The following is an 18,808-nucleotide window of genomic DNA, read 5'->3' on the forward strand; positions in this document are numbered from 1 at the left end:
ACTTTCTTGGAATAACATCCGCTTCACCAGACCAACAAAGATAGAATAACAGTTACATTTTTAAAACACTACAACATCCAATCAAAAATCAGATAAAATGTGCATCATAGCTAAAAGCCATGTGATAAAATACATCTGTAAAATATATAGATCTTTAAAAGATTTAATAAAAACAGACTAAATTAACAATATGTACTTAAAATGGTAACGAATACAATAATAAACTATTGAAATATATATATGATAAAATATTAAAAGAGAAATCAATGCTTTAAGGAAGGGTTTCAGGGAAACTGTTGTTTAAATCAGGAGGTTTATCAGCTTGAAAGCGCAAAATCCATTTCTGTTCACTAGATTCTGCTGTATTATTTATGTCACCTCTCTCTTGGTACTATGCAGAACCTCTAGTACCATAAAGCTAAATTTATGTTCTTTACCCTCTTTAGCTACATGTAGTGATAGTGCGCTGGTTTCTTTAACATTCCTAATATCCCTAAGATGTTCAAGTATTCTATCCTTAAACACACTTTGTTTTCCCTTATGTAAAATGAGAAGCAGGTAGTACAATAGCAAAAATAGACTTTTTTTGTTCGACAATCTGCATAAAAAGCAGTATCCATCTTAAAACCCAAAGTGGGATGTGTGAAATGATTACCAATGTGTTATGTGTACAGGCCATACAATTCCTACACATATATGTACCAAGTCTATCAGATATTAAAGTTGATTTAGTATTAAAGGATGGATAACAGAGCTGACTCTTAAGTGATCTATTATTTCTAAAAGCAAAATCTGGCTGTGTGCCAATGATCCCATTCAACTCATGTACAGTAGACAGAATATCCCAGTTCTTTTTAATAATACCACATGCTACATGCACATTGCTGGCAAAAGTCAACAGCATCCTTAGTTTATTCCTAGAGGTATCAGTGGAAGCATCACTTGAGAAAATATTGTCAGTATTATCCCTGTTGTTAATACTAGTGGGGAGGGGGGAAAAGTATGGCTGCCACTTACATGACTTATGCCACCATCCTTCTGCTATTTGAAAATCAGTAAGTTTACTGCTATAGCCTCTTTCTAAAAATTCTTGTTCAAGTGTTTGTAATGCAACAACGAGAGTACCATCATCATTAAAAAGTCTCAGTTTGAAATATCTGTCCTTTCAAAACATTAAATTTCGTACGATTCGGATGCATACTGCCATAGTGTAGAACATTACTCTAACAGTTTTTCTTATACAAAGTAGTAGACACAGTGGATAAATTATTTTTAGTAACTTTAACATCCAAAAACTCTACTTCTTTATCAGAATATTCATAGGTAAAACTCAAGAAAGTATTTAACTGATTTAAGTATAAAAGAAACTCTTGTAGCCACTGCTCTGAGCCATGCCACAACAATGCTCTGAGCCATGGCACAACAAAAAAATATCATCCACAAAACGTTTATACCACTTGATGTTAACCTGGTATTCATTATTCAAAAGTACATAAGATCTATATATATATAGATATATATATATGTCTATAATCTATAATCATATATGTCTATAATCATATATAGTCTATAATCATATTTTATATATATATATATATATATATATATATATATATATATATATATATATATATATTTATTTATTTAATTAATTACACACACACACACACACACACACTCACACTCCAGTTTTACTCTGTAGCATATATACTGAGAGGTGATCTCTGCCTAACATATAAAGCTATATCAAACTCAGAGCTGTTGGACATGCTACACTTAAGGAAATCCCAATCCCTCCGAGCTACACGTTTCTAGGGACCTAAACCTTGTCACCACAATAAACAGGACAAGCTGGAGGGATAGAGTCCTGTCCCAGAGACTTCCTATACTCTGGAAAAAGCTACCCATCTATGTCAAGCAAAGTTTTTCATTAGCACTCTTAAAGAAAAATCTTGATGAGTGGATGGGAAATAGAAGTGATCCCTGGGGTGTATTTCTTGTGTCTCTGCTGGACAGTGGCACAGGAAAATAACTTTCTTGGGTGGCGTAAGCAATGGAACCTTGCTGGCTACGCTTACGTAGGCCCTTGGGCCAATAGCATAGTACCTACCTATGAACCTATATGTATATAAATAAATAAATAAATATTTATACATTATATATGTCTATCTATATGTCTGTACTATATATATATATTATATATATATATATATATATATATATATATATATATATATATATATATATATATATATACACACACACCTACACACACATTAGACATATATATATATATATATATATATATATATATGTCTATGTGTATCTATATCTATAATCTACATCTATATAGCTAACGTTATATATATATATATATATATATATATATATATATATATATATATATGTCTATATCTAAAAGTCTCTCTCTCTACATCTCTATAGATGATATATATATATATATATATATATATATATATATATATATATATATATATATATTTATTAATGTGGCTAATGACATTACATCTCTCACACAACTATGTAGGCCCCTCTGGTATATAACTGAGGCAGCAGTCTGTAGCTGGTGAGTATGGTGTTTCGTTCAGGTTTGCCAATAGATTTGCAATATGGAATCCTATGTTAGGACAACTGGAAGCATGTGTGTGCACACACACCAAACAATATATTGCGGAAGCAGCTTTTGAGGTACTGACAGCATTCACTCTTCTTGAGTATGCACCTTCCATCAAGTACAGGGCCTCAATGTCACACCAAGTAATGGTCTGCTGTCCAAGAATTATATCCAAGACATTTGTCCACTCACCTGCAACAGAGGCAGCCGTGGCTTGCACACATCTTACAAACCATGGAATGGATCCCATATCCAAAAGGTAGCACTCAGGAGTGGGAGACATGGCCTAATCTCACCACTGCATATACTATGGCAAACAGTGCAGACACACGTGTATATATATATATATATATATATATATATATATATGGGTCTACCCGAGATGGTAGACAAGCCATTTGATCGACACTCATTTGGTCGACAATTCATTTGGTAGACAGGCAGATTTGCCCCCCTCCCCAATGTTGTGCGACCCTGGAGTTGATATATATAGTTAGGGGGTGTGGGGGGCAAAGCCCCCCACTTAAAACTGCTTGTTGACCAAATTAGTGTCAATCATATAGCCTGTCGACCATGTGATAGGGATCCATATATATATATATATATATATATATATACACATACATATACACACACACAAAAATACATGCAAGTATTGCAGTTCTAAATGTAGAATGCTGCTACAGTAACGGGTTGTGTCAGACATGTTGTGTGGGAAGTCACTTTTGATACTGACATGTACATCAGTTACTGACAGACATCATAAGATCATCATAGTGAAGTACCACACAAATCACAGTAATGATTCTGTGGAATACAACAGAGATACGACCAATAAACGTGGACAGTGACACAATCTGGTCAGTCCAGAGGTATACACAGAGCTCCTTAGTGCAAGACATGTGGACCAAGCCTGACAAAGTGGATATTTACAGCCATGTAAATGGGGATATCACATAAATACTGGAATAGATAAAGCTCAGAGTTGATGCATTCACACACTCCTGTCTGTCCTAACGCATATTAACTGGAGGAGCACAGGTTCCAAGGCCACATACTTCCCACTAGTTAGTGACATACATCTTCAGAGCATCCCAATGCTTTTTCAGAAATACACAACACTTATGATGGCCAGGCAACTGTACATCTGACAAATACCTGGACATAACATCACACTAGCTAAATACACTGAGCTGCTAGGCATGTCACAAAGCACTGTGCAAACTACAGGCAGACTGCCACAACACTGACCCAAGTTTCCTATGGAGGAATGCACATGTACTTGAAAATATAGCAGGCACTACAGGCATGTAACAGCCACCAGTATGAAAGTGCATACCCACAACCGATCGGAACAGAGTCACAGTCACATTATGGTAAGCCTAGTTAACAAGTACAGTATATGGACTGTATGAACAAAACCATCCTCACATGTGTCACTCACACACTAATGCTACATATACTGGGCCAATACTCAGTGTAGTCTGATGCCAGACTGTGGTATAAGATATGTGTCAGTCTGGCCCTACAAACATGTACAATGATAGGTTACCATAAACTGGAGTAGCATGCTGCATCAGATAGAACAGTACCAAGAACAATGACATCTACCACAGTCTGCACACAGGCCAAGTAACATATTCACAATACACACTCTGTCAACAATCACCGAAAGTACACAGACCTCACTACTATACAGACTACAACAGAATGTCCAGGTTTTGTTCTCAGATATAAGGCCTACTATACATAACATGTCTAGCAGTCTGATATCTCATTGGCTTATCAGGTATGATGTCAGTAAATAAATGATGTACTGTGCATATGCAGCTCTTACTGTATGACATATGGACAAAGTGTGACAGACTTGGGGGATGGGGGCACAAAAGTGTGATAAACTGAGAAAATTCCTGGTGTACCAGGGTTTGTTGTGACACATCTCTTATGAGGGATATGAAGTCAGTAACTCACATGGATGTCACCATGTACTGACTGCAATCACCAGAGTATTCTACTGCATTTCTAAAGATAGGAAATGTGTGAGTAACACACAACATGTAGGACTCCAAACTCTGGCCAGTCTGCAGATAGCCCTACAGGTGAGAGTTTCGTCAACCACATAACACTCTCATGCCAGACTTTAAATTATGTAGGACAGCCATATCCACACAGACTCTGTAAAACCAACAGTACTTCAAAATGTAGAACAGCAATACATACATTCTGTCCCATGTCTGGACCATCCCCCTCATGTTTGTTGGCCTGTCTATACAGTGTAGGTTTTAAGAGGTATTTCCAACTACCCTCTGTGATGCTGTTTGTCAAAACATCCACATGAAGTCTTGCTCACAGTGAAGGAAAAGGGCCAACACCCACATGAAGTGCTTAATTATAGGAGTGTGTTTCCACGCAATTGGCTATAGGAATGATACCACAGCTGTTCCACATGCAATTAGCAAGTGGGGGACTGCAATTCATGCACAGGCCACCAGCTGATCATAAGCATTACTTAGAAAACTCAAGCTGCTGCCTATGCAAAACAGATGTACTTTTCCACATCCACCAGAGGGGGGGAGAGAGAGAGATAGAGAGACAGAGACAAAGTAAGAGAGTAAGAGCCAAGCGTGTTTGTGTATGATACGTGGCTGGAGAGTGGTATCTGGGTGCTATAACAGTTGCCTATATTGTTTACTAATCCATACTGTCAAGCAGAATTGCAAATGGCTGTACACATTTATGGCTGAGGATTGTCTACAACAACCTCTATGGTGTTTGAAAACTGTTGGCCTTGTACTGTGGACAATGGGACATACAGGTCCTTAATATAATGATGTAGCAAAACCCACACTGCAATGGATCCTGTCATTACACAATCACCCCAACACCCACGCAGGACACTGATGACACACACACACACACTTACCAGTACCGAGTTTCAAACCCCTACAGGACTATGTATTGCTATTACGGTACTATGTATTGCTATTACGGTGTTATGCAGTTATTGCACGCACCACGGAGCTTACATGGTGGAGAACTGTCCGAAGGTATCTTTGAAGGCGAGTGACATCTACAACAGTGCTAAAGGAGGGTTAAGGGAAGTTAGAAAGTGTGAATGTGCACAAAAGCAGGCGTTAACGAAGACAAACACACACTCTCTCAGGGAAACACACACATTATCACAGTTGGCAGGATCAGGATTAGAACTCCTACCAGACTAGTTTGCTACACTACAGTATTATGCAGTTATCGCAAGCGCCACAGAGCTTATATGGCTGTAATGTGGCCAAAGGGTTATTTCAAGGTGAATGACATCAGTAGGTGTGCTAATGTAGGGCAATTGGAGGTGTAGTGAGTGTGAATGGCTTCGAAATCATTAATCTCCACACACACACACACACACACACACACACACACACACACACACACACACACACACACACACACACACACACACACACACACCTTGCCAGTTCTGAGATGCATAGCTTCATTGTTTCACAGGTGTGTACTACAAGGCTAGGCAAAGGGAATACCTTGGCATCAGGCCACATGACAATAAGTCTCCAGTGTGGCTCGAGGGTGTAGTCTTTGAAATGGTCCCCACGGGTGGGTACTGTATTCACCAGCCACTCATTTGGGTTACTATTGTGGGTGGCCAGTGATGTGTATCACTTCCCATGATAACATGGACAGTGTCTGGGTTGTGCACATGTCTTACACGCATGTTCTTTGACATCTGGAAGTGCACTTGAGGTCTCTGGGGCATGTTGTGTGGACAGACTATTACCTTCTGAAGTAGCATTCCTGACCTCATTTGGCGAGACCTGGCTATGGAACTGAGGTCATGCTTGCACCTACATTGACAGCATGATACAGGTATTCAGTGGAGTTAGTGGAGTCTGTCCATACAGGGCATGTGTATAAGGCATGGTATTCCCTTTGTGGCTTACATTTGCAGACTCTACAGCTGTTGCAAGCGTTCAGTGGGGAACAGAGGAAAAGGGCCACTGTAAGCATTTGCCTACTGCGGGGATGGAACAGGGTGCCATGCCTTTTACTTGCTGGATAACACACACACACACAGGCAGGAGATGCAACACATCACAGTACTTTCTGATGTCAGTGGCACTGTTGTGGTCAAGAGGCATGTAGTCCACTGCAAATCGCACTGTGGTTATCTGTGAGGCACTAAGCAGGGAACTACCAATATAGTGGTTGTTGCCTAGCCAAGTGCGTTTGTGTATGAGACATGGATGGAAAGTGTTTTCGGGGTAATAGAAGGGTTGCCTATATTGTTCACCAATCCATAATGTCACATGTAGGGCTATGGATGGTCTACACCAGCCTCTCTGGTGTTTGACATCTGTTATCCTTGTAAGGTGGACACTGACATATACTAGGTCCTCAACATAATTTAGCAAAACCCACCCCACAATGCATCCTGTTATTACATAATCACAGCAACCTCCACACAGGATACTGATGACAGACAAACAGACAGACACACACACACACACACACACACACACACACACACACACACACACACACACACACACACACATCAGTACTGAGATTCAAACCTCTACCTAGATATGTATTGCTACTACAGTGTACCTCATTTATCACACGCACCACAGAGCTTTTAGGATGGAAGTTGTTCCAAGGTACTTCTAAGGTGAGGAACATCCCCAGCCCTTGTAAATACAGGCATTGGGTGATGTAGTGGGTGACAGATCCCAAAAATTGTTTTACCCTAAACACACATTTACATTTGTCAGGGGTAAGGTTCAAACCTCTAACAATCTTTACGGACCATTATGTTACGCATTTACCACATGCACCACTGATGTGACATGGTTTAGGGTTGGCAACTGGTACTTCTTGGTGGATGACATCTGCATGACTGCTACAGTCAGGCTCTGAGATGTGTACTGGGTGTAAATGGGGCCAAAATTTTTGAGGTACACACACATACATATGTACACACACAAACACTTACCACAGATGAGATTCAAACCCATACCTATGTAGTTACTGTACTACATTGTTCCACATTTATGGCACGTGCCATGGAGCTTATGTTGGAGAGCTCTCCACAGGTATCTTTGAAGGTGACTAACATCTGCAGCAGTGCTAAAGGGATTAACAAGTGTGAATGTCCATAATATCAGGTATTATCAAGGACACACACAGTTTTACAGTTGCCATATCTGGGATTAGAACTCCTAACTAGTATGTTACACTATAGCATTACACAGTTATCGTAAGTGCCACAGAGCTTATAGGGCTGGCCCTTGTCCAAAGGGGTATTTCAAGGTGACTGACATCAGCAGGTTTGCTAAAGTAGTGCAATGGGAGGTGTAGTTACTGTGAATGGCCTCAAAATGATTAATCTACACACACTTGCCATGTCTGGGATTAGAACTCCTACCTAACTAGTATGCTGCACTATAGCATTACGCAGTTATCGCAAGCACTACAGAGCTTATGGGGCTGAGAATTGGCCAGAGGGTTATTTCAAGGTGACTGACATCAGCATGAGTGATAACATGGGCAATGGAAGTGCAGTGTGTGTGAATGGGCCATAAATCATTCCTCTGGAAACACACACAACACTCAGTTGCACACAACTTTACACTGGACAGGACTGGGTATACAAAGACTAGATGAATACGGATTTGTACTATCACGTTCATAGGTTGGTACTAGGCTACTAGGCTTCATTTCTCTAAGTGTAGGAGCATGCTCAGTAGGACCTTCTGCATTGAGTGTGTGAATACATTCCAGATAAGTTGTACTCCAGTCCAGGATTTTGTGTGTTCTACACCTACAGCTAGCAACCTGTTTCTGCAGGATATCTGTAGATGGGTTGACAATATGGAGTCCCAATGGGCAAAAGATAGTGGGATATTAACTATTGTGCCTGTGTTGCTTGTGTTACATGATTGGTGTTAGCAGAGATATTCAGACATATGTACTGTTTTACACTGTGATGTATTAAGTCATCAACTACTGACAGATATACTTATTTGCTCACAGTTATTTCCTAGGAAATACAAGATGAATGAAGCTGTGTCCAGTACTGTGGTCTGCAGCCTATATATTCTTGCACACTCATGCCATTCTGGAGGGGTAGCTGCAGACACTTGCTGATGAGTCTGTGTAAATGGTCCAGCACCCTGGTACTGCGGTGGCGGAGGATCCCCTGCTTGTACATCTATCGACATAACAGAATGGACATATCATGCTGTGCCCCTACTGATCCGCTGTACAGATTCACCCAGGTTACCCAGACACAGGGCTCATATATCAGGTCAGTTCCCCTTCACATTGTAGTTTACAAACAGGTTTGTAGCCACTCATTACTGGGTTTGCAGGCAGGGATAGTATGGGCACACAGCAGAGTTTCAGACTTCACACACTCCATGGCGTCCATGCTTCTACACCCCCCCCCAACTCTGTTATTCTATCCTCTTCCTAACATTATGCGAGTGATATCGGAGAAGTACCCTATAGTTGTCCCTTCATCCCAGCGGTATTTAGAGGTTAGTCCACAGTTAATGCAGTAGGACATGGTGGGCAAGCGACTGGGATTAGTCAACATGGTCTTGCATTTGTGTTCTGTTAGTTGGGACCCCATGAGATAACATACATTGGCAGTACGGGTGAGGCATAGGCCTTTGACAGAGGACTGTGGGGCATTTGGCAGTGATGCAGGCCATCTGTAGCAGGCCAGTGCATTCTGTCACTCCTACAGTCAGAGGCTTCCCCCCTGGGGTAACAGGTTAAGTGTGCGAGGTGTTAATGGCAATAGTTCCTGTCCACATTACTCCATTGTTCTGGATGCTGGCAGGGTGCTGCTTACAGTTAGACACACACCTGCATGGGACACCTCTTCAGCATGCTATATTCTGTGGGTATTCCCATACGGAAGTGGTGGTCATACTGTACTCATTCCCAACAGCATGGATATGACCTGAAATAAACCTGTGGCTGATGGTGGGGTGAGGTGAGTGCAAGTGTGATATGGAAGCTTCTTGCAGCTGACTCACAGATACACCTGGGACATTCCCCTTATGCTGCCTTGTGCGGGGACATAGGCAGTCTCTCATTACTTCATAACTATGCCTTTTGTGGTCTGTCCGTGATTGGAATACTGATGTAGTCTGGCATACTACACAGACAACTAATGTGCTGCTAACCTGTACGTACAATTCCAAAGGTGTCTGCAGTTGACAGTTACATTTTCTGTACTCTGTCTATGGTACTTCCACCTGTGTACATGTCTGGGTCCACATTCATGGCATGTCCATCTTTCAGAAGGTGACAGATACTGACATCTGAACAGTAAGTATGGATGAATTGGGTCTTGCTGGGATGCACTGTGGTTGGCACTGCAGTTGTCAGAACATGGCCCTGTCGTCAACAGTACTGGCTATAGGCCACCAAGACACGACCCTCCATGTCTACATGCTGACCACTTCCACACAATATAAAACACACAACAACCCAATACACAGACTCCTGCATATTGTACAAATGCAACAATCTATCCTGTAAATTGGGCCAGCTCAGGTAATCTGTGCTCCACTGTTATTAAACCCACAAGTACACATTACTGCATTTCTACATAGGATTGGGGGGCACACCTGACAACTGTAAACATCTGCTATGACTGTACTGGTATTTCACGTACTCTGTTGGCTTCCATTTCATTTTGTATTCTGACCTATCATGCAGACTAGAAGCATATCAGAGTATAGATCTTAGGTTTTATTGACCTATATTTCAGTTTCAGACTTCTTACCCTTCAGAACTAACATACAACTTCCAGACCTGTTGTAGTCTGTCTGTGTAGGTCTGGAGGGGGTCTGTCCTCCATTGCCATCAACTGGAGGCCTTAGCACAGCTTTTCTTTATGGTCATCAACACCTGTCCTGTTGGCAGAGGCTGTTGTTGGGTATGTGAGCCTCACTGACATGCATGCGTGTCCTAGGGACACACATTTGGGCCACTACATGTACTGCAGTGGGATTTGTCACATTGTCTAGTACTGCCTACTTTGTTGACACCAGTATTTGTTATGGATTTCATGTTGCCCATATAGGTGTCCACTATCTGCTGCCATCCCATTCAGCCACCAGATTCCCTTGCATGCTCACATCCATACCATAGGTCAACTTACAGAACATACTACTCCATTCAACAATTGATAGGAAGAGCGACTTACCTTGCGGCTGTGCCAGTATTGAGATTGGTGCTGGAGGGCTACGTCAGATGCACATAGTACACTCCCTACACATGGTAAAGCACCCTACACATGGTAAAGCACAGGTAATGTCATGTTTGGCATCCCTTTTACTGTATGTGCGAGTCAGAGAGAGGTGTCATTCCCTGGGTCCCTACCGTGTCAGTATATGTGCTATGCATTGCCTCTTTGCCAAAGCCTGGGCATACTGGGCACGCCTCCTTCTGCCTACATGGGCAGGCTCAGGTTGTTCCTTCTCAGAGTCACTCTGTGCCTGTGCTGGCCTTGGCAATGGTGGGGGGGGGGGGATGTGTGGCCCTGCCCCGTACTGTTCCTGCGGAAACCAGGATCATATTGTGTAGCAAGGCACATACAATGAAAATCTGTGCACATGTAGCTGCAGAGTACTGCAAGGCACCACCGGATATGACCAGGCACCGGAACCTTTGAGCATCCCAAACATATGCTCTATTATGATTCTTGTTTGTGCGTGTGCCTCATTATGGAGTTCTTGTTCGGGTGTGTGTGCATTTCTGAGGGGGTGTCAGCCACGGCTCCAGTGAGTAACCAGCATCCCCTACTAGGTGGCTATATGGGATGTCCCCACTTGCAAATCTCTGGTACAGCTGTGTCATATGCCAGATGTGGGAGTCGTGATAGCTTCCAGGGTGCATTGGGCAACTTGGCAGTTGATGGAGGTGAAGCCCTTGCAGTTTATGTAGACCCTACCCTGCTCACCGGGTGGTGCTTTGATGTGTATGTACATGCAGTCTATAGCATCCACTACCTCAGGGTATTCGGCTATTTGGTGGAATAGAAGCACACTGCTGTTCAATGCCTCACGGGTTTTGAGAAAATATATGTGCTCACCAGCATGTGCTGATATGGCATCCAGGAACTGGTGGAGTACCCTGGATGCTGATCCCTGTGAGATCCCCTGGATATCCCCAGTTGGCCTATGGAAGGTACCTGTGGCTAGTATTCTTAACCCTACACATACCTTGGAATCCACTGGGATGGGTTCCCCTCTGTTGGTTGCGTGTGTGAGGCGTGGCCAGCACAGCTCAACAATTTGCTGTAGGATGTCCCTGTCCACCCTATAGCGCTCCACTATCTCCAGCTCATGTAGCCCCTGACAGGTTACCCTGGGTCTGTACACTGTGGGTTTGTCGTCGGCATTGTCATCCTCACCACACTCAGCCTCTTCCACATATTGATGTACGAGAGCGATAGCCGCCCCTAACATTTTGTTAGTTTTGTTAGGTAAAATTTCCCTGTCTGTGTACACCGGTGGTGTAGAGTTTGTGGGAAAAACCAGAGTGAAAGGTGTTTGCATAGTTTACAGTAGTGTGCTAGGCTGGGCTGCTGCCTGTGTAATTGGCTGATTCTGATATATTTTACCTGTCAGCTATAATACTTCTCCTGGATTGCCTTCCGACTACTGCATTCCCTTACCATTGCCTTCCCATTTAAGCCCCGAGGCACGTGGCGCATACCCAGTGCTCAGATGTGAACAGAGCTGCTATTTCCTGTGTGTGTTTTTTTTTTTTTTTTTTTTTTTTTTTTTTTTTTTTAAATGCAGTGCGCAGCACACACACCCATTTAGGCAATGTAAATACTGCTAGGCAGCATTAGACACACCCCACTTCCTTAGCTGTGATTAGCTAAGGGCAAACACGGGCCACAGAGCTCCAATAAGATTACAGCATGCATGACATTCTCCCTTACGAGGTAATCTACCTCTTATGCTTTTACCATGGTGTTGCTGCACCTACACGGTTGGATGCAAGCTAACACTGAGGGGAAATCTGTGATTCAGTATCAATCCCCTCATTTGCATAAAACTGACTGCTAATGCATGATTACAAAACTGACACTCAAGTCTTCCCCCTTAGCAACCACTATTCCATGGTATTGTCTTATGCATACCATTGACTATTATGGCAGAATGCTGATTTTGGTTTAAAAGCTTATTTCCAACTATTTTCATCATTTTTGGGCAGATCCCGTTTGCACACCTCTGTCCTACGCTTAAACAGCTGAAATCGACCAAAATAAATAAATAAAAGCTTTTTTTTTATAATTCTGCAACTATTTCCCATGCCAGTGGCCATACATTTGGCCATTGCCATGCCTACTACATTGAATACATGCTTTCTTTGGAGCAGTCATGCCTCCATTTTGTAATCTGCAGAAATGTATTCAGTTAGTAACCGAATACATTTCTGTAGTTACACTATTCCTGCACAGTGCCTGCCTGCATCCTGGATCACTAATTCACCTCATTTGCATGTTTTTCACCAGCAAATGGGGCAACTAGCATACACAAGCTGTGTCCGTGCAGGAATAGTGGTGGGGCGCTCGGACAAATTGCATGCAGCAGCTCTTGCACTATCCCTGCATGCCGTGCAGAGCTTGCTGAATCCCAGGGATGGTGTAACATACATTACTTGCAATACTTTCTAAAGTGGATCAACCTTCACTAATTCTAGAAGAGAAGAAAAGACGTGGAAAAAGAACTATTTTTTTTTTTTTTTTTTGGAAATAAACATGCAACACTAAATTCTGAGTCACTGACAAGGCAACTGGAGAGAGAGAAAATACCACAGTGAAGTTATGCTAGAAGTAACAAGAATGAGCAGCAACATAACACACAATGAATAAACCACAAAACATCTGAATACAAAGTTGTTGTTTGTCTTTCGGCTTTTCCCGGTTAGGGGTCGGTTCGCTAATGAGAATACAAAAAGTTAACAAGTCAAAATATTAAAGAATAATAAACTAAATTATTTTGCATCAAACAGCAGCAATTGTTTTGAAAATGACTTTCAAATCTCTTAAATGCTTGCTTTCACTGGAAATATTTTAGACCAGAGTGCAACTTATGAAACTAGTCCACCTATGGCCTGAGCTATCTGGGGGTTAGTTTCCATTTAACAGTCTCAGACAAGGACATACAATCAGAAGTGGATAAAACTGTGATGGTAAGACAAATGATATGAACAAGCTGGTAACTAAGCTCTAAACACTTCAGGTTGTACAGAGAGACAGACATAGGTACACACACACACACACACACACACACACACACACACACACACACACACACACGATAAATCCTACACCATGATGTTTAACAGCAGAACTGGCTACTCTCTTACATTCATTTTATTTTTCCAGTAACTTGCTTTATATGTTACAAGGTTGTGGGGAAACCAGACCTTATCACAGCAGCAAAGGAGTGCACGGTATCGAAACTTGTAATGGATAAGGCATGCTGGCCTATTACAGTATGCACACTCGCATTCACTTTATGCACAGTACGGGGAGTTTGGAAGATTGCCAATCAAGTTACTGCATGTCAGTGGGAGAGAACCACAGCACAAACAGACTTACAAGGGTCCAGCGGAGGCATGCAGACTCTGCAGAGGAGGTACCCAAGCCAAAAATCAAACTGGACAACCTCTTGCTGTGAGGCAGCAATGTTACTGTCTAAGTCACTGTGCCCATCCTATTCTGTTACATGCCTGATCCAAATTATGGAGGACAGAAAGTTGAAACATAGCAGATGAGATGAGTGGTGCAGGGAAGGGATGGATGCAACAGGAGTTACAGCCGAGAACTGTAAGTAAGCAATGACTGGGCCCAAGAAAAGGATTGTGACTGGCCCCAACTACATTGTTTATATGCAAGTCAAGCTTCATGTTGTTATGAAGGATCAGGCTAAAATTTTAGTGGATCGGCTAAAATTTTAGTGGATCGGTTTTCCTCAATTTGTAACAAGGTCCAACAAAGTTAAATTAAGACATAATTCTCTCTGCAAGCACAGTTGGCAGAGTCAGGAAATGCTTCATTTTCATCTAGACAAGCTTCTGTATGAACACTGTACAATTTGCTTTACTTACATTAAAAGTGCAGGCCTAAGGCATACACCCATGCTTGTAATTTTTCTTTTCAAAAGCCTACTAGTACAATGGTGCACTAATCAGCATATTCCTAAAGATAAGGGAATGTTCCACATTTTTCTCTTTACATTTTGTAAATTTCCCACTTCATTTCTGAAATACAGCTTATAAAATGTTTAGTATATACACCCACAGTTAACAAAAAGTTAAACATACAACAAAAAAAAGGAAAGAAACCGAGAACTTGATAAGTAAATTGTTAACATTTAGGAACAGAAGCAATGTCCACAGAGCTGACAATCATCAGCCCTAATTTACTTTATAGCCTTCACAAGCAATCCATTTCATATAACGACAGCAAAACGAGCATTGTACAGCCACGATCTTCTTCTTTCGGCTTTTCCCGGTTAGGGGTCGCCACAGCGGATCACCTGTCCGCTCATGACTGGCAGAGGAGTTTTACAGTGTCGAGTTGCCAGCCCAGTGCCCAACCTTCCACAGAAGGCACACACATTCACACCTAGGGCCAATTTAGAGTGTCCAATCCACCTGGGGCTATTTCAACAAGACTGGAATGCTCTTATCAGGCATGAACTCTTAACAGAAACACCCTTTTGTATGGTAAAGAAGTTGGAAAATACTATTAATGTGCAACTATACACGTAGAAAACATTTTCTTAGTGACCCAGCCTGTACTGTTGCAAGAGTCAGCTATGCAACTCTGTTTTGTAACAATGATAAATAATTCACACAATGGAGCCAGGATGGTATCTCACTCAACAAGCAGGTGTGCAAAAATGAATATAAAGGCAACCAAAACCGAAAAAGAATGCACTAATAAATAATCCACATTATACTGCTCTCAATGAATCAGGGCCAATTCGGGATGCAGTTAAAAATAATATTACTAACTTAAGACACTGACACAATAAGACAAAATATTTTACAGACTTTTGCTTCACAAAATGGAACTACTGTCATATGATGGCTGGACGGATTTATTAAGTGCAATTTACCACCTTCACCAAAAGGCACCAGTTTTACGGGGAATTAAGTGGGACAACGCTAAAATCTGACTTGTCATCAGGACATTTGACAGCTATTTGCTCCCATGCAAAATGGACACCGACAGCACTTAAACAGAAAACTCAAAAGGCTAAAAACGGTAATATAAATATGTCATTGCTATTAAACAATATAAATATAAATTACATCATACAATATAAATACAACTGTATATAATTAGAGCACCAAAATGGAAATTGGCTGGGGCAGCTAACCTAGTACTTATAGGATCCTAAGTCGTACTAATGTAATTATCTTAACTGAACTAGAACATGTCAACATATTTACAGCCTCACTTATAACGCACCATTAGACGTGCCCTCAAACAATGACAAAAAAGACAAAACACAGTGTATAGACGTTGAAATGTTGACAAAATGTCAACGTCAGCTAAACATATAGGTGCAGAAGGTGAAGTGTACCAAAGAAACGGCAGCAGTTACATCTCCCAAAATACTCTGGGGGATAACATTTTCCAAGCCGTAAGGCATGTACTGCAATCAAAAGTGGGTAGACACACTGACAATAGAGACGTTTGCACACTAACAACCATCTTCAGACCTCTCAAACGATTGGAAACAAATATCAACTGAATCAGGGACATATTTAAAATATTACTGCTATTAACTTGACACATTTACAGACCCAGAGCATATGAATTAATACACATTTTCTAGGTAACCGAAGTTTAGAACTCTTAATTGTTGTCATTATTCATAACGTGTAATTCACATTTCCTCCAAAAGTCATTAGTTTTAGGAGGGATTAAGTGGGACAGAGTTAGAGTTTGAGTCAAAATCAGGGACAGTTGACGGGTATGCAAGACCCTCTTCGTTGTCATACCTCTCGGTGTACCTCATTTTGAGCCTTAAAAAGTTCATATACCTTAATGTTCCACATTGAAGAAGTCTGTCACACATAATCGATAATAACTTGTTATCAAATAATTAGGAATCATTAAAATATTTTATAAATATAAAGTAATACATTTTATCCATCCAGTGAGCTTCATTAATGAAGCTGGTCGTAAGCTGTTTGTAAGTATTCGACATTTTGTAGATGGAAAGTTGTTTTAGTTGTTGCGCCACACATCGGACTCAATCGTCAAACCAGAATGTTATTTATTATTCAGCGCACACAGCAGTCCTCAGAAATCAGCTCTGGATCGTACCTCGCGAAGTTTGAAGTTTTGAGTGTTCTGTGTTAAAGGCGTCTTTTGCACGTGCATTACTAAGATGTGTAAACAAAAAGTCAATCACAGTGACTCAAGACCACAAAATTATATAAGCATAATGTTTTCATGATGTGCAAGGTACAATCATTAGAAAGAGCACCGCGATGGAAGGGGGGGGGGGGTCCTACCTTTTGCAACCTTCAAGGGTTGCGTTTCATTCCCAAAACATATGACAGTGACAAATACACACCAGGTAAGCGGATAACCAACATGACAAAGCGCGCCCCCTACTAGTTAGCCCCACCAACGTAGCGGAATGGAAAGAAGCTGTCGGAATGCAGCAACATCAGCGCACGTCTTCTTGCATTTCACCACTAACTATAAGGTCAAAATCACCAGCAGCAACTGAAATATATTACCTAGTAAAACAATGTAAAAACACATCTCTCGGCTGAAAGCAATACCGAATAAAATATCATCTTACGTAAACAAAGACATTATTTCAATCTGTTTAACAGGGTACAATTAAGGGGAACGTAAGCGCTTACTTTGATTGGTTTTGTATTGTCCGTTAAGCATTTGCCATGCATGTCTTCCATCGCTTTGCAAGCCTGAGAAGATCTTGCAAATTTGACAAACGCGACTCCTTTGGATTCCTTGGTTTGTTTATCTTTTACCACCCATATATCCTGAATTTCACCAAAATGAGAAAAATGTTTGCGGATCACCTCCTCCGTGGTAGATTTACTGAGCACCAAGAACAGCCTGCTGTTTGGAGGATCATCCAGATTGTCGGCTGATGGTTTAAAAGTTGTGCCTTCATCCATTACTAATTCTTATTTTAAGAATAAGTTTTTTTTAGATAACTGCCTACACACTATCTCTCAAGATAACGACACCACTACAATCGTGATTGTACTCAGTGTTTTTTTCTCTCTTCCATCTAACATACAAACCAACGACACCTAACTGCCAGTTTCGAAGAAGAGCGTCAAGCGGCTGCATTCGAGCAAGAACGTACAATACCTGCACTGCCATCTATAGGGAAGAAATAACACTGTTTTTTTTTTTTTTTTTTTTTAATTATTATTCGCAATTTCCAGTTCTTCTTTCGGCGATATGGTTGTCACCTTTTCAAAAGCCCAAAGTGGGACATTTTTGGGACAAATGTCAGATTTTGCAGGCCGAAACATACCCACGGCCAGTACAAAGGACAGAACTTCACTTTTTTGCCTAAATAAAAGCTTGTTCTTGTAGCATTTTAGTTGCTTATTCTGTTTCTTATAACATTTAGGTGTTTCAGATACAGAAAAACTGTTTTATGCAACTATTACATAAAATATAGGAAACAATTTTGTCCTAAAATCTCAGGACATTTGCCATTTTTACAATTTTTTTGCAGGACACAACTGCCCAAAGAGGGACTGTCCCTGGCAAAGTGGCAATATTGCAGTGTACTGGCTCGCCAGATGCGCAGTAGCAAGCGCCACCCCAACCCCGCCCCAGCTGGTTGACGTCTTGCTGTACTTATGAATAACCAAAAATGAAGAGGCTTCCTCAGTATGAACATTTTGATGAGTAATCGCAGTTATATTTAACAGATAAATTTAAACTCCATTTAAAGAATCATGAAGTGCATGCTTAGCTGTTTCAGCATAAGTTAACAAATGCTGGAATACAAGCGCCAAATTGACAAACTACTACAAGTAATCCTAAACCGCCGTATTACATCAACTGTACCAGAGATCTCAGTAAATATAAACAATTACTTTTTC

At 41.1% G+C, this 18,808-nt stretch overlaps 1 protein-coding gene across 2 annotated transcripts in view; it reads right to left on the bottom strand.

Moving 5' to 3' along the window:
* Positions 1-18,008, bottom strand: part of RBM45 (RNA binding motif protein 45) — a 687,506-nt gene extending 669,498 nt beyond the window's left edge. The window contains exon 1 of one of the 2 annotated variants that reach the window (XM_044075431.1): positions 17,582-18,008. In XM_044075431.1, coding sequence (XP_043931366.1) covers positions 17,582-17,860 — 279 coding nt within the window. In that variant the 5' untranslated portion in view covers positions 17,861-18,008. The remainder of the gene's footprint in view (positions 1-17,581) is intronic. The other variant, XM_044075430.1, reaches the window with a different exon arrangement.
* Positions 18,009-18,808: the final 800 nt, after the last annotated feature.

The sequence above is a fragment of the Protopterus annectens genome, chromosome 6.part1 (assembly GCF_019279795.1).
Source record: "Protopterus annectens isolate FY-2018-M chromosome 6.part1, PAN1.0, whole genome shotgun sequence".
Lineage (NCBI taxonomy): Eukaryota > Metazoa > Chordata > Ceratodontiformes > Protopteridae > Protopterus > Protopterus annectens.